The 27,507-nt window shown below is 44.9% G+C and overlaps 2 protein-coding genes across 2 annotated transcripts in view; one reads left to right on the forward strand and one right to left on the reverse strand.

Annotated features, from left to right (window-relative positions):
• Positions 1–26,971, reverse strand: FOXN4 (forkhead box N4). The gene is made up of 10 exons (XM_075898827.1): positions 23,908–26,971; positions 22,961–23,049; positions 9,234–9,397; positions 7,807–7,922; positions 7,587–7,700; positions 5,245–5,372; positions 4,646–4,742; positions 3,542–3,749; positions 1,014–1,394; positions 1–251 (listed from the first exon to the last, which is right to left on the reverse strand). The coding sequence occupies exons 2-10, from the start codon at positions 23,044–23,046 to the stop codon at positions 1–3; spliced, it is 1,545 nt and encodes a 514-aa protein (XP_075754942.1). The 5' UTR covers positions 23,047–23,049; positions 23,908–26,971.
• Positions 9,273–27,507, forward strand: part of MYO1H (myosin IH) — a 112,931-nt gene continuing 94,696 nt past the window's right edge. Inside the window, exon 1 of the mRNA XM_075898823.1 lies at positions 9,273–9,411. The gene's annotated coding sequence lies outside the window, so the exon portion shown is untranslated. The remainder of the gene's footprint in view (positions 9,412–27,507) is intronic.

A 27,507-nucleotide genomic window follows, 5' to 3' on the forward strand; every position in this document is an offset into this window, starting at 1 on the left:
TTAAAGCAGAGCAATGGGCTTGTTGCCTTGACCACTCATGTACTGGGCTGAGGCTACATTATCCATCGTGGCATAAGTAGTGTAGAGACCTGTGACCTGCAAGTCTGAGAAGGAATAGTCGCTACCATTTGAGACGGGGGTGAGGCCAGCCGTGCCCAGCTCGCAGTCTGAGAGCTGCAGAGGGGAGTTGCTGAAGGCACCTAAAGTATCTAGATTGAAGCTGTCGTCTTTCATTTCTTCCCACAGATTTCCTTTAAAAGATGGTAAAGTCAGTCAACAAAAGTTTTGACCTGCTGAATGCAAGGTGTGTAATGTTCTTAATTAAGGTTAACTGCTTAACAGAGAAGTTTTAATATCTGCTCAGCCTGAAGATGGCTTTTGCGGTATGAAGGCATTTAGAATAGCCAGGAAATATGGGTTCTGCTGATCCGTCCACAGCTAACTTTCCTGTCCCTCTCAACCTGCTTAAAATGTATTTTTCACCCTTATGCAATACTATATACAGATCACTCTTCTCTTCTGACATGCTGCATGGACATGACCCAGCTAATCTTCATGTCAACCCTAGGACAGAAGAAGTTCTCCTTTGTGCAAATGGGAAAACTAAGGTTCAGAGAGACTGCATGTCACCCATGGCCACAGCGGGAGTCAGTGTCCAAGCTAGGATTAGAACACGGGAGATCCTGTTCTAGGCAGATGCTCAGAGTGGGGCTGTGATTTTTATGCCTTTTCTTGAACCATTAAACCAGTCCATCCCTCCTCCCCCCTACCATATACACTCCTGCCCTTCACTGGACGCTGCATGACTGGGCTAAATTATAGTGAAGGATATAGAGAAATTAAAGGTACATAAAACATAGTATTTCAGCTAGAATTCTGATCTTCTCTTTCAGCCCAGTCCTGCAGTATTTCAGTGAAGGTGAGCCCAGGCCAGTATGTCCAGGATGTGTTCCCACCCCTGCCATCTCTCGCACACTCCTACCTCCCTAGCTTCCCTCCATCTTCCCCTTTACCTTGTAATGCAAAGTCCATGATGCTTGGATCCAGTGCATCCACTTCGGCGTTCATATCTGCAGTCACGTTCAGAAAGTCTGCCGGTGCGCGGCTCATTGGGTGGTGAGGCAGGGGACTCTGGCTCATGTCAGGCAGAGTGTGGAGAGGAGGAGTCTGGGCTGGTGCTGGTGAGTCGGGAGCTATGCGAGCCTGGCTCTGGATCTGATGATGCAACGGTATGGACTGTAGAGAGAGCGTCATGGGAGGCGGCTGCATCTTGGAGATGGAGATTCGGCCATGGGCTGCTGCCACATGGGTCCGTGTGGACCCTTCAGGTTCTGCCTGCTTCCGAGGCCGCCTGCAGTTCTCTGGTCTGTCAGTGATTAGTTTATCTAATTCATCTGTAGGGGAAACAAGCAAGTGAGAATGCAGGTTTGAGCAGGGCTCGTCCGTCCAGAGGTAGCTCAGGGTCTGGAATGCCTAGTTACTGCTGAAAAGGAAACCATGTCCTTCTGAAGCATGTCCATAGAACTGGACAAAAAGTCTCAGGGGGGGAGTTGTGTTTGTCTTGAAAGTTACAGACTATGAGAGGTCCTGTGGCACCATATTTATACTTGGGCGGCCGGTGAAAGCCGAACTGGGAGAAGGCAAGCCCCAGCCCTACCCTGCCCCTTCCGCCCGAGGTTGAGTCTAAGAGCCAACCCCCACCCAACTCTAGACCAATCCTTCCTGGCCACATGGAGGGCTGGGACTACTGTTCTGTGGCCCTGGCCCATCCTGGTGTGGGCCCCATCCTTGCGTAGTGGGGCATGTAGATAGTTTTGGGAAGGCTGTGCCCTTCCCTTGCCTATGTTACTGGCCATGTATAATCTTGGTTTCTGCTATTTCCACTCCAGCACATATGACAAAGTGGAAAGCTCATGATTCTATATGACTGTGTCTAGACTGCATCCCTTTTCCATAAAAGGGATGCAAATTAGACACATCTCAATTGCAAATGAAGCGGGGATTAAAATCCCCCCCGCTTCATTTGCATAAACATGGCTGCCGCTTTTTTTCTGGCTCAGAGCTTTACCGGAAAAAAGCGCCAGTCTAGACACGGATCTTTCAGAAAATAAAGCTTTTTCCGAAAGATCCCTTATTCCTCTTAAAATATATGTTTTGTTAGTCTCTAAGGTGCTCACATTTCTTTCTTTCTTACTTACTTACTTACTTAAGAGACCTAGACAGGTAACCCTTAATACCTCCACTCCTCTTTCCCTTCCATAAATGAGTCTTCACTTTATGTCTCAGGGTCAGGCCAAGAAAACCTTGACCTGATATTTACCCAGGCAGTCGAGGTGGCACTCTTCAAACTCAATGGGGTGGACCTACACAGTCAGCTCATTGTTAATTGAGATCAGGGAAATTTAATCTGACTGAAGAGTCGCTGAACTTATCTTCACATGTTAACTACGTTTTCTAAGACAGTCACAAGATAGCTTCCATAATACTTTGTTTTTAAACTCTTCCATCAAAAGGAAAGCGTTATGTTGTTCTGATCACACATTCCAGCCTTACCAGGAAAAGTCATGTTTGGTTTTGGCCACAACCATGGTAGCATGAGCCTAACAAATATGCTGTTTGTTATAAAAATGGAGAAATCCTGGTGAATGAATAAAAATCTCAACAATTCTGCAGAATAAGGGGCATGAAGTGTAGTGGTTAAAATGTGATGCTCTAAATACTGACTCTGAGGCAGCAGAACTTGTCTAGAATTGCTAAAGGCTTCAGGTGAGTCATCTAGAAAAAAATGGGACTGAGGATAATCATCTTTGGTAATCATGCCAGATCTGACCTGAGTTTGAAAGATCAGTCTGCCCCATTGAGGTGAACAGTGACTATCTCCAGATACAAAGGGCTGGGGGGATATTGGCCATTTAACACTTTTCATTAGATGATCTCAAAACACTGTACAGCATGATATTTGAATTCCATCTCCCACTTGCTGTGCTAGATGGGAAATGGCATGCCCATTTTACAGATGAGTAAACTGAGGCTAGGGGATCTGAAGTCTGGCTAGCTCAAACTACGCAGTATTAGTGACAAAGCAGGATTTAAAAGCCAGGAGTTCTGGCTCACAGTGTCCAGCATTAATCACTTAGATGCACTCACAGAAAGAGATGAGAAGAGCAATAATCAGCCAGGCAAAGGTTTTTTAAAAATTCACTGCCTCTTCTATGTGCGTGTGACCATGGTGCTGACGCAGGACATTTGATATGGAGGGCACTGTTCTAGCATACACAGGCTTGCTTTTAATGCTCGGCTCCTGAGATGCCTCTTGGGCTTTAGGCCAATAATAAACAGGCCTGAACTGTGGCAGAAGTTGAGCTAGCCAAACCAGCTTTCCGTGGCTACTGCCTGTACCCAGCCAGCTCTGCAGGGCACCCCTGTCCTCTGAAACACTTTCCTATTCTCAATGACTGGGTTTATGTATGACTGGCCAAACAGTCTTGTTTTCTGTGACTCTTATGCATGGTGAAAGAGGTAAAGTCCCATGCCAGCCTACCTGGATTGGCCATGCTCCTGTGAATAGCAGCCAAGTCCTTCCTCTTCCATTTCTGCATCTCTTCTTCCATTTTGTCAATCTTGGCAGGATTGAGGGCCCATAGGCAGCCTTTGCGGGAGGTGCCACTCATTTTATTCTCCACCTTCTCAAAGCACTTGTTGAGGGAGAGGTTATGGCGCACAGAGTTCTTCCAACCATCGGGCGCGGTCTGCAGGGCAGAAGAGTGTTACTCAAATAAGCTTCTGCAGGGAGAAGAGCCATTGTGGGATGTGTGTGGGGGGAGAGGGAAGGGGAGGGTTACACAGTGTGTATTTTTCCTGGGGGGACACTCAGGAGCTCCAGTTAGTGCAGTGACTTGCCCCCTTGCTTAGCCATGCAAGTGGCTCTAAGCATACTGCACCTGCCCTCTCATGCTGCATGTTCTTAGTGCCTCAGAAAGCTCTGGGCTGCATTAGCTTCCAAGCCCAGCTTAAGGCATTGGTGTCCTCAAGCAGTTTGGGTCTGACTCCCGCCAAAAGATAGCCCCTCTCCCTAGGCCCTCGGTTAAATGTGCCCAGCTGAGACTGTGCTGTTGACGGGCCTTAGACTTGTTCTGTGGAGCCCTGGAAGCGGCGGGATCTTTACAAGGGAGAGTTGCTACATTCATCGGCTGCCCAAGACAGGGTTGGTCTGGACTCTGTTTGCTAGAAGGACATCAAAAGGCACGGTGTAAAGACCTAGGAAGAGCGGGAGGGAGGTTCCAAAGTTACCAGGAATGGGATTTCTTGAAACCACCACCTCTTGATGAGGGGATGTGTGTCTTGGTGTGGGGGACAGCTTAAGGAGGGGATGGGGGAAGGATTAGGTTGTGGTGCCACCTGCTTTCTCTGTTTATGCCAAAGGTTTATGCATAAATATCCTGCTCCCTTAGAGTGACTGGCCTGTCGGTAGGATCTGCAGCCAGTAAAGAGAGTGTGTGTCTGTGTCTGTGTCTGTCTGTCTGTCTGTCTGTCTGGGGTTGTTTTTTTGGTACATGGCGTGTTGAGAAGTGACTGATCGAATGCAGAAGTAAGTGGCTAGACCTGCTTTGTTCCCTTTGGCACTAAAAGCCTATTGATCCAGTACCTTGAAGTAGGGGAAATGCTCCTTCATGAAGCTGTAGATCTCACTCACGGGAAGACTGCCCGTTTTGCTGTTCTTCAATGCCATTGCAATCAAGCAGCTGAAAGAAAGAGAGAAGATAAAAGCAGGTTCCCTCTTCCTGCTATATCTGTTGGCCCACAATACCCTCCTCTTTACCTAGCAACCCGACAGCCACCTTCACCCAGACACGAGCACCTGTATGAAGAGACACTTCCCATAGCACTCGGGGTCACATCAGCTCTACAGTCACATTACCCATCTTCTGTATTTAAGGGTCCAAAAGAGATAATGACATCTTGAGACCCAAGCTCTTTGAGGCTGTTACTCCATCTCTGCCCTGCTGGCAGCGAATAAACTTGTCAAGGTCTTTGCACTGGTACTAACTACACTAGCCACCTAGACAGAACAGCAGAATGGTGGGTGAGGAATGAGGCAGTTTGCCTCTCCAGAGAAAGCTTCAGTCAAGATCAGGGGAAAAGCAAATCACTTTTATGCTAGGAAAAGAAAGGCTTTTGCTATGCCATGTAGGAGTCACCACAACTGCGGGCTGGAAGCAATAGCCCAGCAGATTCTCCACTCACCTGTAGGAGTAGATTGGCTTGGGATAATGTTTTGGATGGACTTCCTGAGCAGTGAGAGGAGCAAGGCGAGGCTGAGAGTAGTGAGGCTGGGGTCCATAGGATGCACTGTATAATGCAGCTGGGTTACACTATAGTCAGGAACAAAGAGGGAAAACTGTCAGAAGAATCTGCCTTCCCCACCAACCCTACCCAAAACTGCAGCGTGTTCTCTGGCTTTAGTACTGAAGAGAAATGAAAGCTCCCCAGATGCGGTCACATTCCAGACCATACGGGTACAAAAGAAAAAAGACTTCCTGGACCATGCTTCTGTGCTTGGAAGAGACGGGAGATGCTAACCAATCCCAACATTCGTGAATCCCAGTGTGGATTAAAGGCCAAGTAGAGTGGTAATAAGTTTCATCCTTTCTTACAATGAGACTCTACCCCAAGCCAGAGGTCCCTCCAACACCCCAAAGCTCTCAGTCTCATGCATAGGGGGGCATTTTCTAGGCCATTTAGACTGACTTGATTCAGACACGGAACCACAGGTCATTATTAAAATGAACACACTGAAAGCTCCCCAGTTCAGGCTCACTGTACAGTAGCACACAGGCCTCTTCCTCAGTCCAAATGCTGTTATCGAAGAATGTGCTTATAACTTGTGAGCTTGTCACAGCTCCATGCCGCACTGCTCCTGCCCTGCCACAAGTGCATCCCATTTCTGAGCAAGCTAGCGTTGGTGAAACATGGGCCTGACAGCTCTGGAGACTGACTGACATGGATTTAAAAAAATCTGCAGGGGAGTAGTGTGGGCTATGCTGGGGTAACCTTTCTCCTATTTGCAAGACAGATCCAAGGAAAGAGATGGCATGAGAGCTGCTCTGTCTGTTTCCACTCTGTCCTTGGCCTCTTGTGGGGACACAGAGGGAGCAGGACAGGATGGAATTCTCCTCAAAAGCTGCAGCAGTGATCTAGCCCTGTGGTTTTCAAATTACAGGTTGTGCCCCAGCACTGGGTGGTGGAATGTCGGGCATCAGGTGAGCAATGGGGGTGCTAAAGCAGCTTCCTGCCTGTTCTGTGCTGCAGACTGTGCTGTGCCCCAGAAGTGGCTGGCAGCAGGCTCAGCTCCTAGGTGTGTGTGAGAAGAGCGTGCACAGGGCTCCATGCACGGCTCCTGCCCTCAGCACTAGCTCTGCACTGGGAACCCAATGCTGGCTGCTTCTGGAGGCAACATGGTGTGCGGTGCCAGGAGAGGCAGGAAGCTGCCTTAGCAACCCCCGCTGCACCACTGACCAGGAGCTGCTCAAAGTAAGCCCCTCCTGCTCCAGCCCTGTCACTGCTGTAGCTGGAGCCCCCTCCTACATCCCAAAGCTCCCATCCTCAGCCCCACCCTGGAGCCCACAATCTAGTCACATGATGATGGGTCGTGGCATCAACAATTTTCTTCAACTGGGTCATGAGAAAAAAAGTTTGAAAACCGCTGACCTAGGGAGAGACCCTTCCATACCCTGGGCATTGCTGCTCCACTGAGCAGAGTTGTCAGGAAGCTCACACAAAGTAGCTGCGTCTAGACTGTCATGATTTTCTGGAAATGCTTTTACCGGAAAAGTTTTCCATTAAAAGCATTTTCGGCACAGAGCGTCTAGATTGGCACGGACACTTTTCCGCAAAAGCACTTTTTGCGGAAAAGTGTCCATGCCAATCTTGATGCGCTTTTCTGCAAAAAAGCCTCAATCACCATTTTTGAAATCGGGGCTTTTTTGCGGAAAACAAATCTGAGCTATCTACACTAGCCCTTTTGCGCAAAACTTTTGCGCAAAAGGGACTTTTGCCCGAACGGGAGGAGCATAGTATTTCTGCAAGAAGCACTGATTTCTTACAATAGGAAGTCAGTGCTTTTGCAGAAATTCAAGCAGCCAGGGTAGACAGCTGGCAAGTTTTTCCGGAAAAGCGGCTGGTTTTCCGGAAAAACTGGCCAGTCTAGACGCAGCTGGTGGGTAAAATGACACAGCAATAGAAAAAGTTTTCTTCCAAGTTGGGGGGATTGTGAAGTGATGACCTAGCTGGAATAAGCAGTCGATTACGGATCTTGAGAGTGAACACTCTCAATACTGCATTTCGGTGGCACATCACCAGGGGCAAGTGAGGCAGATGTGGTTTTTCCTCCGGAAGGGCTCCTAGCATGGGCATTTTCAAACCTGACTCTAAAGGGCATGTGCACAGAGATTAGGTCAGGGGGACTCAAGGTGATGAAACAAATAAGGAGCAGCATGAGCTCAGCCGTTAACGCTGGTGTTGGAGAACCTGCAAATCCAACCTGAACTGCTCCTCTGAGACACAGCCTGCATTGCATGCAGTAGTACCTGCTGTGCAGTCTGTGTGATGGCAAACACTTGCTGTGAATGAGGAACTGGGAAAAGCGGATGCTGGGACTGTAAACTAGGAGATGGCTGCCCTCCAACGGGGTACTGGCTCATCTATTGGGATGAAAAAGACAACAGAAGTGTAAGTTCTAAGTGTAAGTCCCACATCTTTTCTTGCCAAACATGGCAATGAAATTAACCCGCTCTGGTCAGCTCTTACATTTGCTCCGTGCGACGTAATTGTATTCAGCCCCAGAATTCCCTGTGGCAGACTGGCTTGCACCTCAATCATTGCTCCAGGAGCACCCGTTGAATGCAAATTGCCTGGCACAGGACCTAGTCAGGAAAAAAGCATGTGTGATGATGAAGGCACCCATGTAAAACTACATCTCTGGAAAAATGTGTTGGTATTTATTTTGCAAAGCCACATTTCGACTCTGTGTAGGCTCCATGGAATTAAGACTAGGAACCCCAAACACATTGCAAACTGTCAGGGTGGTGCAGAATGGCACTAAAAGAAGCGACTGGTGGAGTGTTAGGTGAGATTTTGTAGTGTCAGGCGTATATGTGGCATGTTACAAAGGGTAAATTATACTGAATAAAATCCTGGCTCCTAGGGTTCTATAGTTGAAGGCAGTGGTTCTCAAACTTTTTGACCTACAGCCCACCCTGCTCATTGCAGACCTTTCTGCAGATCATCAATCACCCAGGATGACAAAATGGGTACAGGAGGGAGAGCTGGTGCCAGGTCTGGCTGAGAGTTAGGAGCAGACTGAGGGTGGGCATGTAGGTGCAGTGGGTTGAGGATAGTGGCTTGGCCAGGAGGTAGAGTGTAGGAGCAGGCTGGAGGTAGGGGGTCTGGCCAAAGGAAGCAAGGGAAAGCCTCCAGGTTAGTGGTTTCTTGCACTGCCATTTCCTCAACAAGAGTGAGGAGCCGCAGTACATGGAGCCACTTCCTCCCCTTCCTTCCTGCAAGCAGGATTTGGCTCACCAAGGTTTGGGTGACCCCTCCCTCCTCCAGTGGGAAGCCAACTTCACCGGGGGGGTGCAGGTCTGGACCACCAGGGCAGGCTCCCCTCTGAGTGGCTGTGTGTGTGACCCTGAGCCCATGGCCCAGCTGCAAGACAGTTCACAGACAGCACGTTAAGAACCACTGATCTAAGGTCATGAATTGCTCTATAAAGGGAATGAAAATAGGTGTGGTTGCTACAGTGATGTTAAGACTAAGGAGAAAAGTTTGGTGACCATTAATTGAGAGGCTGTATGAAACTTACAGCTGCAAGGCAGGCTAAGTTATTGTCATTTTAGTGACATTGAAACAAAGGCAAAGCAATACATTTTTATTTCCAGAGATGCTGAGAACTTTGGAAAATAAAGACATTGCACCAGAGTCTCACAAGGAGGCTGAGGCGGGCATAAAAGTCAACTCCAGACCCTTTGATCTTTCTTCTAGCCCCTAGTTTGCACTGCCTTTGAATATAAACCATATGTAGCGAGTGTCTCTTGTCACAGACAATAAGAGGATGCAGTGTTTCTGGCAGAGCTAACTCTAAAGTACTTATGCTGAAAAGTTACAAATAAAACTGGTTACAGGGCATGTTGTCTCTCATTACTGGTTATTATTCATTTAACATCAGGGCAAGCTACCTGTCTGCAGCAGCATCGAATCCTGAGAGCTGATGCTGAAGTCCATTCTTCCACTAGCCATCTGCTGTAAGCGAGGGACATCAACTGAGGTCAGCCATGACAAGGACTGCAAGTCACTTGGAAGGTCCTCTTCACTCAGCTGGGATGGGACAGAAGCCAGGAGTCTGCAGGAAACAAGGTGAGAGGTTAGCAAAGAGCACTGAGACTCTGCTCCATTATCGGTGGGTAAGAAGTTTGTCTGGGGATCCTCAGCCTAATGCATGTTAACAGTAGACGTCGGTTTGTGTTATGACAAAGTTTGGACATGGATCCAAAGTTTAAGATGTGAATTTTTGGTTCAGGCCCATCACCCATTCATAATGGGTCATGTTTTCCTTGGTACAAGAGGTAACATTTCATTTAACAGGTGTTAAAGTGTTTGTTTGTGTTGTTTTTTTTAATCAGGACCAGTTCAGGAGTCTGTTCTATTCAGGTCTCCCTGTAGAATAATATAGTTGTCAGCTGAGCAATCTGAAAAGTCTCTGAGAGGTCGCCGTGTTAGTCTGTAACTTTCAAAACAAGGAGTAGTCTGTGACTAGGGATGTGAAGGACTAGTCAACTATCCGATAAGCAGATGCTTATCGGATAGTTGACAGCCTAGTTGACTAGTTGCTCTACTCCCCGCCCTCCTTGCTGCCTGTATTAGAAAGTGGCAGAAAGGAGGGGATAAGGAGGAGGTGCTACAAAGCAGCAGTTCTGTTGGAGCTTGGGGCCAGACTCTGGGCTTCATGCAGTGCTGCCACTTTGAAATTCCATATGCAGCCTGGTGCAGCTCCTGTGGCATTTCAAAGTGGTAGTGATGCGTGGAGTCCAGCTGGTGCAAGCTGGGGACTCCCCCGATGACCCTGGGCTCCATGCAGCACTGCTGTTTTGAAACGCTGAGGGAACACAGAGCCAGTGGGGGACTGCTTGAGTCCCCCACTAGCCCCATGTTCCCCTCAGAGTTTTCACCTTTGAAGTGTAGCAACAGCCCTGCATCGACTATTCAATTAGCCAAATAATAGAAATTTTACTTTCCCACTTTAGAGATTCACGTATATATAAAAATGAGAGAGAGAGAGAGAGAAGCTTTCATGGGCAAAACCCACTTTATAAAATGAGCTGATGAGGAATAACAGAAACCCGGAATTTAATAGAAAAATACCTGTCAATTGTAGAATTGGTGCTGAAGAGTCTAATTAAGTGGGCTGAAAATGTCCCATACTTAGCTTTCAAGGTAAAAAATGAGGTGTTAAATGCAGGGGAGGCATTTCTTTTTTTATTTTGAAAAGTATATTTTTGCACAGAAGGGCATTAGCAATGCGGTCAGAGCAGCAGTGCTGTACTCAAAGTGCTGTTGCTGCCTCCCTCTCAAATGCTGCTTTTCAAAGGTTCAAGTGGCTGTTAACATTCAGCCCCAGCTGTAAACATTCAGTCATCCATGTTGGAGCACTTAGCTTTTAAAGAGAGGTCCAGTTTGGTATACTAAAAGAAAAATACTTTAATTTTAAAATGATCCACACGGAACAATGGTAATGGAAAATTGACTTCACTGGGCTATACCTGGGCTCAAAGTGTGAGCTTAAAGCTTTTTAGGATTAGTACCTAAATACTGAAAATGAGCAGTGATTGTTTTGTACTCATCTCAAAAACTGCTTTAAAACTGGGGTGGTGGTAGTGAAGCAGTAGATTCATAATGTTTTAATCTAGTGAGGAGCACCCTAGGCTAGTGAGTGGATCGTGTGAATGGCCTTTCTTCATCTCAGTGGGCTGCGAGATTGTCATAACCAAAATGGTCTCCCAGGATAGGGTAGTTTCACCAACTGCACTTGTGCACCTAGAATTTGGAGGAGGGTGCTGATTGAACTGAATGCAGAGGGAACACAGCATTTTCACAATGCTGTGTGCAATCAGCACAGACCTCACTTCACATGCCTTTTTCACATGTCTCTCTTTAATACCAATAGGAATAAAATTATGCAAACAGAACCAAGTGGGAAGTGCTAGATCAATATGAAACAAAATGTCTTGTGGACCACACAGAGAAACCTGATGTGCCACGTCTGGCCCACCACTGATTAAAGGCTCTCTGTCCATTCCCAGGTGGACACTTGTAGGGCCACTTTGGCTGAGAATAAGATTTTGTAAAAATAAGGTGTTTTTTTAAAAATGGAATTGTTTCTGGGAGTTTTATTTTAAGTGCAAATTGACACACCTCTGCAATGTCTGCAAACGAAGCAATGCAGCATTGTGCCAGTGTATGAGGTCCAGGAAGGAAAACTGCTGAGAAACAAAGCAAATGGGCAATTTTCCTGTTCGTACACACACAGAGTGTCTGCTGTAACTTTAGGACAATTTGAGGTTTAAAATAGGGTTTTTAACCTAACAGTATCCTATGAAGCCTGAAATCCAACTACTGACAAGACTAATGAGGAGTTTCATTACGTGCTCCCTCAGCAGCCTAATGGGCCTTTAACATTCTGAAGGGGGTTCTTCCAGCTACTGCATCATGTTGATGTTGACATTTCCAAAGGGGGGGATATTTGGTTTTGGGAGGCAGGGGTGGGATGCAAATCCACCTTAAAAAACTCTGTACCGTGGGAACCTTCCCTCCAGCTGTAAAGTACTGACTGTAGTTTGTAAGCTTTCACCTTCCACCAATGGTGTGGGTCCAAGAGGTGACCTCTCCTACCATGGCCCCTGCTGCAGTCAGTCCCAGGTGCTCTCTGAGTCAGCTGTTTGACAGAGCTGCAAAGACAAGTGCTCCTTCCATTTGTCCCCCACCCACCTATCCTATGTCCATATGGTCTCCATAGTACTTCCAGTCCATGCTAGACTGGGGAAGAAAGTGCTCGAGTGGAACGTGCTGCTGCAACCCCTGCTAATTAGATAAGCAAAGGGTTTATATCCACAGTAGTACAATAACTGCAGTGATCAACATTACATGATAATAGGTCAGAGTAAAGCCAGTCATATCCAGGAAGATCAAAATGCCAGCTCTCCGTCTCGGGATGTCACCAGTCATGAAAGATAGCACCCAGAGAGAGGTCCTGTTAAGGTTGTAACAAAAATTCAGGTCTTGCCCTTCCTTAAATAGAACATATGTTCTTGCTCTCCACAAGGACATCGGAAACTAGTATATCACTATCTTCACTATAAAAACAACCCATAAAGGATGAATTGCAGATCTCCTCCATTTGATAAGGACCAAGTGGGATTCTACTCACTTTTCTCTGGTCAGCTAAATCTTCAGATTGTAAGAGTTTGTGATAAAAAATGCAGACTAGCTTCACTGGCAAAGCCAATGAAAAGCCAAGCCAGACTCCTCTTAGGGAAGAGTTCCATGTAGAAATTTAATCTCTGCACATTTTGCCCTATTTGCATATACATGGTCAGCTTTGTATAAGCTTCTGATAAAGCAATGCTCTGCATAAAAAGCAAAAACTGACACACATTTACATGGGGGAGGGTGTTCAATGGTAGATGTTTTTAGTCCATTCAAAGACAGTGAGTTAAAATGATTACAAACAGATGTGCAGCTTGAGAGATTGTTACTCATGGTGAATAGTGCTGGGAAAGTCAGAGGGAAGCCCCAAGAAGTCATACTATTTCACCTCTATTTGACACTATCTCTCAAGGCCTGAACAAAGACATGAGCTGGATGGGCCATTATATTCAACACTCAACTGACATCAAAGATAAGTATGGGATACTTCCAGCTCACTCAATTAGTCTCATTAGCACTGGCAATCCAATTGACAGGTGATCCCCCCCTCCCCGTTCCCTTCTTTTTCTGTTATAAATTGTGAGGTTCCCCCTTTTTTCTCCACTCTGCTCATCTGAGAAAGTAGGTTTGCCCACAAAAGCTCATGATACTATATATATATGTGTGTGTGCGTGTGCTGATTAGGCTTCAATTGGAGTATTGTGTCCAGTTCTGGGCACCACATTTCAGGAAAGATGTGGAAAAATTGGAGAGGGTCCAGAGAAGAGCAACAAAATGATTAAAGGTCTAGAAAACATGACCTATGAGGGAAGACTAAAATAACTGGGCTTGTTTGGTTTGGAAAGGAGAAGACTGAGAGGGGACATGAGAGCTGTTTTCAAGTATCTAAAAGGGAGTCACAAGGAGGAGGGAGAAAAATTGTTCTCCTTGGCCTCTGAGGATAGCATAAAAAGCAATGGCCTTAAACAGCAGCAAGGGAGGTTTAGATTGGACATTAGGAAAAACTTCCTAACTGTCAGGGTCAAACACTGGAACAAATTGCTTAGGGAGGTTGTGGAATCTCTATCTCTGGAGATATTTAAGAACAGGATAGATAGACATCTATCGGGGATGGTCTAGATGGTGCTTGGTCCTGCTGTGGGGGCAGGGGACTGGACCTGATGACCTCTCAAGGTCCTTTCCAGTTCTAGTGTTTTATGATTCTATAATTTTTGTTAGTATCTAAGGCTTCAGCTACACTGCAGGGTGTTTGTGCAAGAAGCCTTTTGCAGAAGAGACCTTCCACAAAAACGTCTTGTGCAAAATTGCGTCCAGACCTCAAAGTGCATCGCAAAAGCCATGTGCTTTTGCTCAAGAGAGCATCTATGCTGCACGGACACTCTTGCACAAGAAAGCTATGATTGCCATTCACAGAATGGCCATCAGAGCACCTGTGCTTTTGTTGATAGGGGTCTCTTGTACAAAAACCCCTCTGAAGCATCCACACCTGCCTTTTTGCACAAAATTGTAGCACAAAAAGGAGTTATTCCTCGTGGGGAGAGGAATAACTCTACCGGCAAAAGCCCTCTGTTCTGCCAATTTACTTGTGCAAAAGTGCACTTGAGGTGTGTGGCAGTTTTTGCGCAAAAACCTTGTAGTGTAGACATAGCCTAAGGTGCTATAGGACTACTCCTTGTTTTAAAGTTACTGACTAACATGACTATCCCTCTGAGACTTTACTACGTAAGGAGGATATCTCTATGTAGCTCTGAGGAAGGACTGCACAGATTCAGCCTTTGGAAACACGTTTCTATTTTGGAAGAACACAAGTTAACCTGAGATTTTAAAAACATCCTCACTGAAAATGTTATCCAATTAACAAGTGACATTTCAGAATGCCAGGTGCACAGTGCTAATGTGCATCCATTGCCAAATGGTGACCCAGAGGCATTGAATAAATCTGGTTTCTGCTGAAGCATCTTGTATGTTTTACATGAGTCTAAATCAACTTAACGTAAACTGCCAAAACAGTAGTGTGTTGCAGCCCACAAGGTATTGAGATGTTAGCTCTTTCTAGTCAAGAGTTGCAGCAGTTCAAAAGTTTCCCAAAGTACTACCCAGTAGATCTCTAAAACAGAACTTTGTTTGTACAACGATTTTAAAAAACAAAACAAGCAGAAGCCAAAGCTCAAATCCCGGCCAAAAACGTCTTCAAATCCTCCTCTGAGCCTACCCTGGCTTCTTTCTTCTACTGTAGTTATAGTGCAATAATTAGCATTGCCATGGTTACCACTGTTCAGTTATTTTGTGAGGCCAAGGACTTAAATGCATAAAAAGAACATCAGGTGACTACTCTCCGTACTTAGCGATTGGCTGGATTGTAAGTAAACAAAAGCCTTAAATTATTTGAAAACTGGGCAGGCTCATGTCGCTTGCAACAGTTGGGCCCGTTCGTTGTAAGCTGATAACCTATTGTGTGGCAAACGACTGTTGCCCGGTGGCACGTGTCCTCCATTGTTTTTTGTCATTCTTGCTTAATTGTTCCCCCCCTCCTCCTTTTCATAAACTTCACATTAATCTAGCTGATTGACAGCCAACACACACACACATGCCATCTGGCACCCTGGTCCCTGCCAGCTCTTCCAGACAAGTCAGTTCCTTCAGCAAATAACAGGGTCAGATGGGCGGTGAGGGTCAAAACCTATTGCACACGCCTCCTGTCAGGAAATGAATCTGCCACATGCCCTCTCTCTACAGCATGGACTAAACAGCTCCAAAGGGGAGGCCCAGAGAAGCTATATTTACAAAGAACCTCTCTACACTCATCTCTTTGGAAAACTGAAGAATTCCATTGCTTTATGTTAATGTTAAGTGGATCCACCCAGTTCTTTCTGGAAGTCAAATTAATAATAATCTACTTTGTGTGTTAGATGTTGTCAGAAACCTAAACTGCAAATGGCCTGAACGGGGTGTGGCTTGAGCATTAGGAAACTCAACCTTCTCCAACATCCTAGTAACCCATGGAACCCATCTTTCCTTTTATACAGCACCCTTATTCCACAGAACACCATGCAGACTGGGTGTCGGGCATAGGCATGTACATCTGCTAACAGGGACCTGGAAGAAAATGGAGGTCAGATATTTAAGATCTGATTTACATTCAAAGTTGACACCTGAGTCCCAATTCCTCCATTTTAAACAGGTAAAGGATATAGTGAAAGTGCACAGGTCCATTTGTAAAACAAATGTAATGGTGAGGAAATTATTTTTGTCCTCCTCCATTTTAGCATAAGTTCCTAGTCTGAATGTGACTTTATACTTCCCACCAAAACAAAACAAACCTCTGTTTTGCTGTTTCACAGCTTTGATGTGTACTTTTGCAACTATATAAAAACCATCTGACAACTGTTCTAACAAACTTTAATAGTGTGTAGTAAAAGAGTAGAATCCAAGCAGATTACCAAAAATACATTTGGCATAAAGGGATTATTCTTTGAGTTGTCTTGAAGATAAATGTAAATTTCAGCAATGGTGACTTCAAATCACTGCAAAATGTTCAGTACTGAAGTACCACAATCTAAGTATGTGAGAGCTCAAGCCTTTTACAAAGATTTACTGAGGGAGAGCTGTCCTGACACTCTCTTTCAAATGTATAGGATGCAATATGAAGCCAACTCATTTACTGTTAGATGTGTTTAGGGTGTGTCTTTTACTCTTTGGGGGGAAAAAATGCAAATCAAACCATCTGCTTTATTTAAGTCATGCATAGCTGTGGCTAGCTAGCAATTTATCTGCTTATGAGTTTCAAACTTCTTCCACCTGTGACATATGACATCTCTACAAACTCCTGCATACTCCCCAGTCTACAGCTAACTACTGTAGATAACACACATGCACCCCTATCTGTTTGTACATATTGTCTTCATTGTATCCTTCTCCCTTTTTCTGTCTTAATGATAAATGCTTTTCAGTCTGTGATTCAGACTGAAACATATCCATATACTTTTGGTCTGGGAAAATACAATTTACAACGTCAGACTTTATTCTAATACACTGAGTTTTTAATTGAGTAATTTTATTATATCTTATTCACGTGGCTTGTATGCAAAATGCTCAAGCTGAGGTGGCAAATCTCAGATTGGAATGGTTGGGATGATCTCTGAAAGTGGTAAGTTCTTGCGCAGCCATTCGCAAACATTTTCTTGGTGTAGGGGGCAGTGTAACAGATTCTCCTGGAAATCACCACTTACATTGGTGGTCACAAGGAGAACTTTCCTTCTGGTTTGTGATTACAAACATCCCTTAGGCAATTGCAGCAACTGCTTACATGTTTTTAGCTGTCTCAAATGCAAAGAACATTCCACTATTCAAGAAAAAGTTAATTCGTCACATTGTCCACTTTTGCTCTTTGCGTTATCGCATCTGTTCTTCTCTTTCCTCTTTATCCCATGATGCCCCTCTAAATGCTTCCCTGCCACTTGAGTCACTTCTCTCTGGAAGCACAAGCACCTTTAGAACAGTGTTTCCAAAAGGGTGTTCTGCGGAACCCCGGGGTTCCACAAAATGAAAATAATGGTTCCCTGAGAAAATTCCATTACAATAACATTTTATGATTTAAAAAAATAACTAATATTATGTGATTTTTATTTTTAAATATGTGCAATTAAACTAAATGTTGATCCCATGACCTTATTTAGCATTTTTTTGTGTTATCCTTGTTTATTTGTGGTCTACTTTTTCAGCTCCATATATTAGACTGTTATTAGGGGTTCCGCAAAATTCTTTCAAGTTTCAAAGGGTTCCATGGCCAAATAAAATTGGGAAACACTGCTTCAGAAGTTTCTCTCCTGCTAATGGCTGGCAGCTCCCTCATTGGCTTGGGTGTCTGCCTGAAAATCCTGCTTCCCCTCAGTCTCTTCCATAGAAGTCCGTGTCCCCACAAATTAGGCCAAAGTAGACCCCATTTCTGGGTCCTGAGCTCAGCTAGCCAATGAAAGTAGGAATAAGGGATCTTCCGGAAAAGGCTTTATTTTCCGCAAGATCCCGTCTAGACTGGTGCTTTTCTCCGGCAAAACCCCGAGCCGGAAAAAAGCGGCAGCCATGTTCATGCAAATGCCGCGGAGGATATTTAAATCCCCTGTGGCATTTGCAATTCCGAAGTGTCTCATTAGCATCCCTTTTCCGGAAAAGGGTGCCAATGTAGACACAGCCCAAGAGCCTGACTGTCCCCAATGGTGAACATTGAAAATATTTAAATCATAGCTTGCTCTTCACAGATCCAAACCCAAATTCAGTTTGCTCGTGTAGCCTGATTCCCAGACATACAGGGATAACATCTGTTCCAAAACATTTTACAAACAAATTTATATCCAATCTGCAGACAAGGCCCTTTCTCCAGCACTGAAGTGCAGCTATTTCTGGATTGGAATACAGCTGTTTATGGCTCTGACTCAGCAAGTTATTTAAGCATGTACATAACTCTACATCTCATTGGTTTCAATGGGACTACAAATATGCCTAAATCTCTTGCTGAATCAGGGCCTGGCAGAAGAAAGCAACACTACTTAACCATTTAGGACAGACACCGAGGTATATCTTAGCCAGATGAATCTGTGGGAGAGCGTTTATGTTGGAAGAATGTAATTACATCCGTTGGAATTTAGCCAGGATATCTAGTGGATTCATTCTCCTAGGATAATTGTATGTATTTATACTCCTGTAACACTAAATATTTATTTATTTATTTAGAGAATGTACTTTGCCCAGTACTCCATGCAAGTAAAGTGGATGATTTCTACTCATCTATTCGGTGCTTTGAGACTATTTAAACACCTTTTGGGCAAGTCCTACCCTGTTTAAACCCTTATTTTTAATTTAATATAAATAGTAACTTTATACCTACATTGCAAGTCCTTCAAAATATTGTTCAAGGCTGATCAAATAAATCAGAAATAGGAGAAAGTGTGGATGCTGTTATACTACACTACTCTGAAAGTCCAACAACCTTTACACCATGGGTTCCCAAACTGGGGGGCATGCCCCCCTGGAGGGGATGTGAAGAAATTCCAGGAGGGCATGAGGTGACCCAGCCTCCCTCCTCCTCCAGCAATACCCTCCCCAATTTGTGCTGTTATTTTTGTTTTTCGGACCCGGTCAGTTCCTTTTTTCTTTTTTTCACCCCTCAAGTTTTGCTGCTATTTGGGGTTGGGGGAGGGGGAGGAGGGAAGCGTGAGGGTTTCTCAAAAATCAAAAAGGGGGCATGAAGCCAAAAAGTTTGGGAACCACTGCTTTACACAAAGTGATAAACTACAGAGACAATACAGTTGATTTACCTAATCAGCTCTCTATACTATTTGTTATGTGACTCCTTAAGCTGGAAAAGTGACATTTTATTGTAGTTAGGACACCTTTAAACCAGTATACACAAGTGCATTTCTTTGACTCTTTTAAACTTGTATTTGCATAAATGCTGGTTAGGCTAGATGAATTCCTCGTGCATCCCCTTCTTATTCTAGAGGCTTGTGGTCCAAACATAGTATTCTCAACATAATCATTGTTACCATCCTTGAACATGCACCACCCAGTAATAGGTGACTGATTGGTCAAAAACACCATCCTGCAGCTATATTTTAAACATAGAGTCAAACCAGAGCAAGAATGTTGCATATTTAACAGTGATTTTTTAAAAATTTTGTTGATGTTCTACCTTTAACAAAGATGTACTTTCCCTGTGTAAATGTGTATGAAAATGGGAGCTGTGGGATGTAGGGGGAAGCTCTGGCTTTGTGGGGAGGGGTTAGGGCTGGGACAGGAGGGACTTACCTTGAGTGACTCCCAGTTAGCAATGCAGTAGGGGGGTTAAGGCAGCTTCCTGCCTCTCCTGGCACTGTAGGCCATGATGTGCCCCTGAAGCAGCCAGCAGTAGGTTCCCAGCCAATGGGAATGCAGAATTAGTGCTCAGGGCAGGGGCAGTGTGTGGAGCCCTGTGCGCTCTTCCTCCCCCCACCTAGGAGCTTCTGGGGTGCAGCACAGTCTGCAGTGCCAGGACAGGCAGGGAGCTGCCTTAGCTCCCCGACTGGTCACCTGATCCCCCTTCAGCAACGAGACCCAGTGCCTGACATTCCACCGCCCAGTACTGGGGTGCTACCCATAATTTGAAAACCATTGCTTTAATATTCGCCCTACTGGACCTTAATAGTTCCAAAGTTGCCATTCTATTTTACTTTATTAGTTTCAGTTGTGTACTTTAAGCACTTGATTGATGCCAAATGATCTGAGTGAAATGGGCCTCATTTATTGCTGACTTTATTTCCATTGATGTCATTGCAAACCAAGGAGATGGCCCCATTGAAAAGGTCAATGGTTATGTGATGTTCCAGTTATGCAATGACCCCCACTTATGTGGCTATACTCTTACTGCAAGTCAGATTCTATGCTGTGCTATATGGGCCCATAGAATAGAGCAGGGTTTCTTAAACTTTTAAAGACAGAGGAACACCAAACAATTTTTTTTTTAATGAGGAACACTAAGGATTTTTTGTTGAGGGGAAAAAAAAGAAATTGGGGGGAAAAGGGTCGGGGAGGAAGTTATTGAGAAAAAAAAGGTCAGCTGCTCCTTTAAGGGCAGCCATTTTGAATTCTGTTGTTCTCCATGGCACACCTCCAACTGCCTCTCAGCAAACTGGTGTACCACGGAACACAATTTAAGAAACACTGGCATAGAGCATCTGGTACTTTTCATGCACACAGCTCTAAATGGTAGACCCTATAAGACCAGAAGGTACAGTGCGAGCTCTGTGCCTATAAAATTCTATCAAAAAGAATATTCTCAGAGCATTCCAGAACTTAATAACTTTGCTCCTCAAGGGTTTGCTTTAGAGCCCTCCACCATCCAGGGGAGTCTTTGAACCTATAATTTACTTAGCGTAGTACTGAAACATGCACAGATACTCTATGTATTATAAATTTATCACCTGTTTTGAAAAATATTTATACAAAAATTAATGTAACCTTTACAATGGATTACTGAGAGTGACTTGGTCACCGTATGCCAATCCCAGCAAGCTCCTCTACAGCTTTATCATGCCCTGAAATGTTGCCTGCAGTCAATAGAAGCATGTGTCTCTGCTACCTTTAAGGGGGCATCAGGGGTAAAGTCAAGCTTTCTATGGAGGAGTTGGAAATGCACCCTCTTATGCAAAGTAGGTAAATACCCACATCACGGAAGCAGGAACTGGGAGTGCAGGAGATGGCACTTAGCAAGAATGGTGTTTTCTGGTGCACTTTTAAATCTGTGCAGAAATATGTATCTGGAGACATCATATAAGTCTGTCCACATCTGGACTAGACTGAGTAATTCATACCACATCTCCAATTAGGGATGTTAAAATGTGTGTATTAAAGTAAAGATGTAACCATTGAAATTTTCAGCAGTTACACCTTAGGGGTCAGTCAGGTGGCTCAGGCAGAAGAGGGAGGAGAGGGAAGAGGAAGAGGGATGGGTATAACCATGCACCTTAACAAATGAGCCCAAGGTTATTGGTGAATTGTTAATGGTTACACTTTCACATCCCTATCACCAATCCATCCACTGTCATTTAAATATGCATTTGGTCCAGAAGCTCTCAAGATCCCTCAAAGTGATTTTTTTTAAACAAGAGAAACCCTGTTGTGTTTTAAATCTGACAGTCTTTTAACCACCTGGGTGTGTTCTCTGTAAACCAGATGTACAATTATTTGTAGTTACTCACTGCCTTTCATTCCTGTCTCTTTCCCTTTGACTGTTCCCTCCTTTACCCTCTTCCTGGAAAACCTGGTCTCCTTAAAGTGCAACTGTCCAATTGAGCATCTAAGTGAGACAGAAGGGTCTTCTCAGCATAGTTCCAGCCTCTCACTCACTAATTGGAGGCCATTTCCTATTCTGCGGAGCCCTGCTGCTCCCCCATGGAGAACTCAGGACTGTGGGTTCCAGTCTTGGTCTGTGGTGACAGCAGGAGAGTAAACAGAGCTGATAGAATTTGACAGGTCTATTCTTTTCTTAAAATCATTCAGTCTAAAAGATTTTCCTTTACATAATCCAAAGTGTTTTCTCATGAAGTAGGACAAATACTGTTCCACATTAGCAGTGTAGTTTAGATCTGATTCCTTTTTATCAGAAGTTTCCACTTGTAAATGAGGTCACATAATTCAGTTAGAAAATAAGGTGGTTTTTTTAATCACAAACTATTTAAAAACAACTTTAGGGATAGAGGAGTTATTAGTTCAAAGAATATATATTAAATAACTAAAAGCAGTTTTAAAACCTGCTTGACTCAAAGTAAACTAAAATACTCTAGCACTGTGCACTAAAAGTAAAATATATCCTGCATCAAAAAGTTGTGGGGGTTTTTTTTTTGTTTGTTACCAGGAAGACTCCCTCCACATGAAAAGTCTTTGTTACAGTGGTATATGCTTCAGATAGCTAATACTGATTACAAATGAGTATTCACAGGTCACCACACCCTTCCTTAACAACTGAAACATTTCTTTACAAATATTTACATAACTAACAAAATGTCTAGAGCAAACAGCGCTTTAATAAACAGCAAAATAGGGTTACACAAACCTTTCTCCATAGTGCCTTCATACAGTATAACAAATCACTTGTTGCGCAGAAAGAAGCTGCAGTACAATGTTTGCATTTTGAATGGAGAGAGAGACTAGAAGAAGAACACACACATGGCTACTGCCCACTTTTATCCAAGGAAATGTTGAAACCCACCGCTGGTGGGAGAGGTTAGAGTTGCCCACTCCTCATTTAAAAACAAACCAACAACAAATCCTCTTCATTTTGCTGCACTGATTCGCAAGCCATAAGATAGTTCATAAAACGTCACCTCATGTGACAAGATGTAACCTAACTTAACCCAAAGCATGGTGATTCATGCATAACTGTCCCATGACTTCTAAGAAAAAAGGGTTTTTTAAATTTCTAAATGGGTTTGTGTTTGTGTAGGTAAATAAATGTTTACTCCCAAAAGGCTGACAGCAAATATAAGTTTGTTTCTGATCATACTGTAAGTAGTTTATGCATATGAATGCATTTGGGAACGAAAAAAATATTTATTTTAATTAAAACCTTCCTAGGAGCATGACTCCTGTTTCTCCTGTGTCCTATCAAGCCAAATGCTGCATGAAAGGGGGCTTTCAAATCATCACTGTTCTACAAAAATATGATGGTGTTGCAAATCATATGAAACATAAATGACCCAGAAGTTCACACAAGACTTTGAACATTGACTATGATTTACTATAAAACATTTACAACCAGGGTTTTAAATCAACACATAGTATGCTGCAGTCACCAAAGAGAAAATTCATTTTAAAGACAAGATCGAAATGGAATTAGCTTCTTTGTTAAATATGATTTCTGGAATATTTGGTTTTATTTAGAAAGGTACATAATTATTAAAATCATCTAATGGGCCATGAGGACACATCTCTGTATAATGGTTAAACTCCTCACCTGTATTCCTGTGGCAAGGGATGATGATTTTGCCCTGAATTTCTAATGATTCCTGACATCCTGGATGTAATGTCACTTTCTATCATCTCCTTTGAGGGAAACAACAACAGCAACAAACTCATATAGGTATGAAGTAGCTATCCAGCATTTCAGCAGTATAGAGAACAATGAAAAAAAATCGAAATTAAAATACCTGGAATGTAAGATACAATTATTGTTGTTATGTTTCCTATAATTTTTAAGAGCAATGTTTTACTTAGGCTATAAAATGACTATACATTTTACACATGCAAAGGAAAATGTAATTCAGATGATATAATTGATGTAATAAATGGAAGGGTTCAAATGACTCCATTACAGGCACTTCAGTTGTGTGAACTGAATAACAACCACACCAGGAAAATAGTTGTGTGTCAGTTTTCAAATACTTAATATAATGATCTGACCTGCCCATTTAAAACGGAGGAAAAGTAAATGACATTTTAAACGACAATGGCTAATACTTTAAGTACATCTAAGAATTTCCATAAAAAAAGTCTGCTAGACTTGATGTGAAAACATAAGGTTTTTTAAAAATCTGGATGACTGCAGCATTTAAAAACATACTACAGTATAAACAGCTGTGGCAGTGAATGTGACCATTTCAGCAGAAAGGGAAGGAAAGGTCAGTCCTCCAACTTGCCCTAAAGAGTAACAGTCTGCCACACTATTTGTTCTAAAAGCACAACTAAGGTCGAGGGAGGCAAAAATAAAGAAATGATCTGTGCCTATAAGAATGCCCCAAATTTTCACAAAAAATTGCAACCTCCATGCATCAAACAAGATTTAAACATTATCTACACATAGTTCTCAACAGGAGCTTGTAGAGTACATCTTTATGTGCTTACAGGAAAATGAAACTTGCTAATCGCACAGCTTCATGCAAAGCAAACCTTGCAGGGTGGTACCTGGAGTAAGATCGGCGGCTGCTGCGCTTCTCTGGTCTAAAGGGATCTCTCTTTGCAATTTGGCTGCAGTATCACACTCCAAACCGTTTTTAAATTTCCCTCTCAGGAGCTGTCCAGCTTGGAGCATGCGCACAGGGCGAGGAGCTGCTTAGCAGGGTCAGTCACAGGGCAGGGTCAAGGGGGGATAGCAACTTTTCCCCACTACAGTAGCAGTGAGTCCCATACCACCCTTGATTGCCAACCGTCCCCTCGCCCTTTCCCCCAGGAGTTGTTAGTGACAATCTGTTGGGCTCTCTAATCTTTTATACTATTTAAACTCCCTTCTGGGGCACCCCAGGGCTGAACTGGCAGGAAAGAGATAAAATTCAAATTCAAAACACCTGTTGCAAAATGTAGACTAGGACATTAACATTTGCATCCCCAGTTTAAAAAAAAGAAGAAGGGGGATGTCAGGCAGGCAGCCCGGGATTAGGCGCGGGTGACAAGAAATTACTTTTTAAAACAAAAACTCTTTTGCTTTTGGGGGGGACGGTGAGTGAGAGAAGGGGTGAGTGCAAGACCGAAGCACTGAATGGGGGCCGGGAGTGTGCGCCACTCCCGGGCAGGTGCAATAAGGGTTGCGGGGGAAGGAAGGTGCGGGGGGCAGAATGAAGGGGTAATAGAAGTCCTATGGGAATACTGGATCTCAGCCGCGGGACACCGCCCTGCCAGCAGTGCCGGCTCTGAAAGGGATCGGAATCAACAAACTACACTAGTGCAGCAGTTTGCACCGCCGCCCCCCCCTCCCCCGCTGAGCTGGGGGACCGTGAGGAGCTGGCACCCCCCTCCCCCCGAGCTGGGAGACAGTTACACTAGTGCAACCGTTTGCACCAGTCCCCCCTTCTCTCCTCCGAGCTGGGAACTGCACTAGTGCAGCAGTTTGCACCCCCGCCGCCTCCCCCCTCCGCTGGGGAACAGTGAGGAGTTGGCACCCCCCCCCCCGAGCTGGGGGACAGTTACACTAGTGCAACCGTTTGTACTACCCCCCCCCCCCGATGGGACTCGGGCACTGGGGCACAATTCAGCCCCCCCAGGCTGCAGGCTCCCGTCCCTCGGAGACTCCCCCCCCCCAGCTCCAGTTCCTCCGGGGGCGCCCGGCCGGACCCTCCAGCTCCCCTCGGGCAGGGGACGCCGAGCCCCGGCTGCCCGGCTCAGCCCGGTCCCTGCAGCGCCGCGGCGGAGGGAGGGGTGGAGGGAGCGGTTGGTGCCGCCTCCCTTCCCCGCCGCTCGGCCCGCGCCTCAGCCCGGCCTCCGCCTCGCGCTCCGCGGGAAGGGGCCCGGGAGCGGGGCGCGGGCCTGGGGGCACCGGCATGGGCAGCGCGGGAAGGGACGGAGGGGAGACGGGCATGGAGGGCGCCGCCCCCGGGCATGTGGGGCGGGGTGGAGTGGGGGACGCAGCTCCCCTGAGGCCAGGACCCGGGGGGGACACAACCCCCGTGAGGGCAGGACAGAATGGGGCCCCCTGAAGGAAGGACACCATGGGGAACACAGCCCCCCATGGCAGGACAGAGTAGGGGACATGCCCCCCCCCCCGGAGGCAGGGTGGAGTGAGGGGACACCGCCTCTTTGAAAGCAGGACAGAATGGGGGACATGGCTCCCTTAGGGGAGGACAGAGTGGAGGACATGCCCCCTGAAGACAGGACAGAGTACGGGACACAGCCCCCCTCAGGGCAGCACCCAGTGGGAGACACAGCCCCCATGAGGGCAGCACACAGTGGGGGCACAACCCCCATAAGGGCAGGACAGAATGAGGGAAACAGCCTCCCCTGAGGGCAGGACACAGCCTCAGTCATTGCCCGCCCCCGCCTCCCTCCCACAGGACACAGTGGAGGGGGACAGACCCTACCAGGGTCTGACACATTAGTGTGAGGAAGTAGCTCCCCACTCTACCACACCAATCTAAATTTGGAGGAGAGGAAGATATGCCAACACTGAAGGAGAGAAGCGGAGACAAAACCATCCCATGATGCACCAATGGATTGGGTGGGGAGAAACTTCTCCTTGAGGCTCCTAAAAGAGAGTGAGACAGAGACAGCCTGCCTGAGGCCTGTTGGAGTAAAGCAGCCCCTTGTAGAAGCCAAGAAATGCAAGAGCTGGGGCATGAAGAAAGGGGTGGTGGTAGCATAAAGGGAGTAAGGTGAAGGAAGGACAGATATGGGGGCTCAGCAGGATTGGTTAAGCTGATGCTGTGTAGAAAATGCCAGTGACAGGTCCATGGAGCAAAGACACGCTGAATAAAACCCTATGGCTATGTCTAGACTGGCATGATTTTCTGCAAATGCTTTTAATGGAAAAGTTTTCCATTAAAAGCATTTGCGGAAAAGAGCACTTTTTGCGGAAAAGCGTCCGTGCCAATCTAGTTGCACTTTTGCGCAAAAAAGCCCCAGTCGCCATTTTCGCGATCGGGGCTTTTTTGTGCAAAACACATCTGAGCTGTCTACACTGGCCCTTTTGCCCGAACGGGAGCAGCATAGAAAAACTTGCCAGTCTAGACACAGCCTATCACTCTATGAAGAGAATATATAATTGTAGGTTTCTCCCTGCATTAGTTTACTAGGACAGTTGGGGGTTTTCTTTCCTTTCACCTTCCATCAAACTAAGTGCCATACCTTTAAGTTAGTTTTATGTGAGGGCCTTTATAGATCACTGGTAGTCTTACAGTGTCATTCAGAGTTTGTACACATCACACAGTTGTGGAAGTATTTCAGAAATAGTTTCAGGGTGCTTAAGGCCCAATCAATACTGAAGTCAATGATAGTCTAATTGATTCAGCGGCTATGGAATTGGACTCAGTCCTCCTCCTCCCCTTTGTTTCCCATCAGTTGGTATTGAGAATATTCACCTGCCAGGATCAAAGATCTATAGTGCAACAGGCATGTATATAAACAATAACCAGCCAATATTAGCAGCATTAAAAATGAAGTAATACATTGGTTACAGCCCTGGAGATACTGCTTTTGTCACTAAATCAAGTACAATGTTATTTTATGTTGTAGTTTTAAATGTTATTACATGGATCACATCACTGAATTTCTTTAAGGGTGCACATTACGCTTAATTTAAAGGCTCTTTTAAACTAAAGCCCACCTACAGTGGAGGTGAGAAGATGGGTAAAATACAGTAATCTTTCTCAAAATTTTCCTGTCCCTTTGTAGGACCAAATGCTATTAAACTCTACAGTTGTTTTGTTACATTGTAGGAATGCATTAGTTGAAAAGCTTAATCTATCAGTGAGATGCACAACTGCAATTTAAAACTAATAAGACGGAAAGTGTCGTCTGGCAGTGAATAGACAGTATAGCTTTTTTGCTTTGTTCACTAGAGAAGAAAGCAAAGGGATGGGTAGTTTAACAGTTTGGCCCAGATTCTGCAAACACTTAGGACTTCTTCACATGAGTTGTCCCTTTAAAAGTCATATGCATAGGTGTCTGGAGAGTTCAGACTTTACTGAGGTTAGCTAAAGAAAAGAGAGGAATATCCCAATAAAAACAAAACACAATGTAAAGCTAACACTAAAAACAATATTTAAAATAATATTGTTCAAAATTTTAAAAGTGTCA

This window comes from Pelodiscus sinensis, chromosome 15 (genome assembly GCF_049634645.1).
Source record: "Pelodiscus sinensis isolate JC-2024 chromosome 15, ASM4963464v1, whole genome shotgun sequence".
Taxonomy (NCBI): Eukaryota; Metazoa; Chordata; order Testudines; family Trionychidae; genus Pelodiscus; species Pelodiscus sinensis.

Excerpts from the sequence above, each read along its gene's own strand:
- FOXN4 (XM_075898827.1), bottom strand. The coding sequence starts at position 23,046 with ATGATAGAAAGTGACATTACATCCAGGATGTCAGGAATCATTAGAAAT. Across the intron at positions 5,373-7,586 it reads TCACACAGACTGCACAGCAG|TGTAACCCAGCTGCATTATA; the intron begins GTACTACTGCAT and ends TCCTGACTATAG. Across the intron at positions 4,743-5,244 it reads AAGCCAATCTACTCCTACAG|CTGCTTGATTGCAATGGCAT; the intron begins GTGAGTGGAGAA and ends TCTTTCTTTCAG.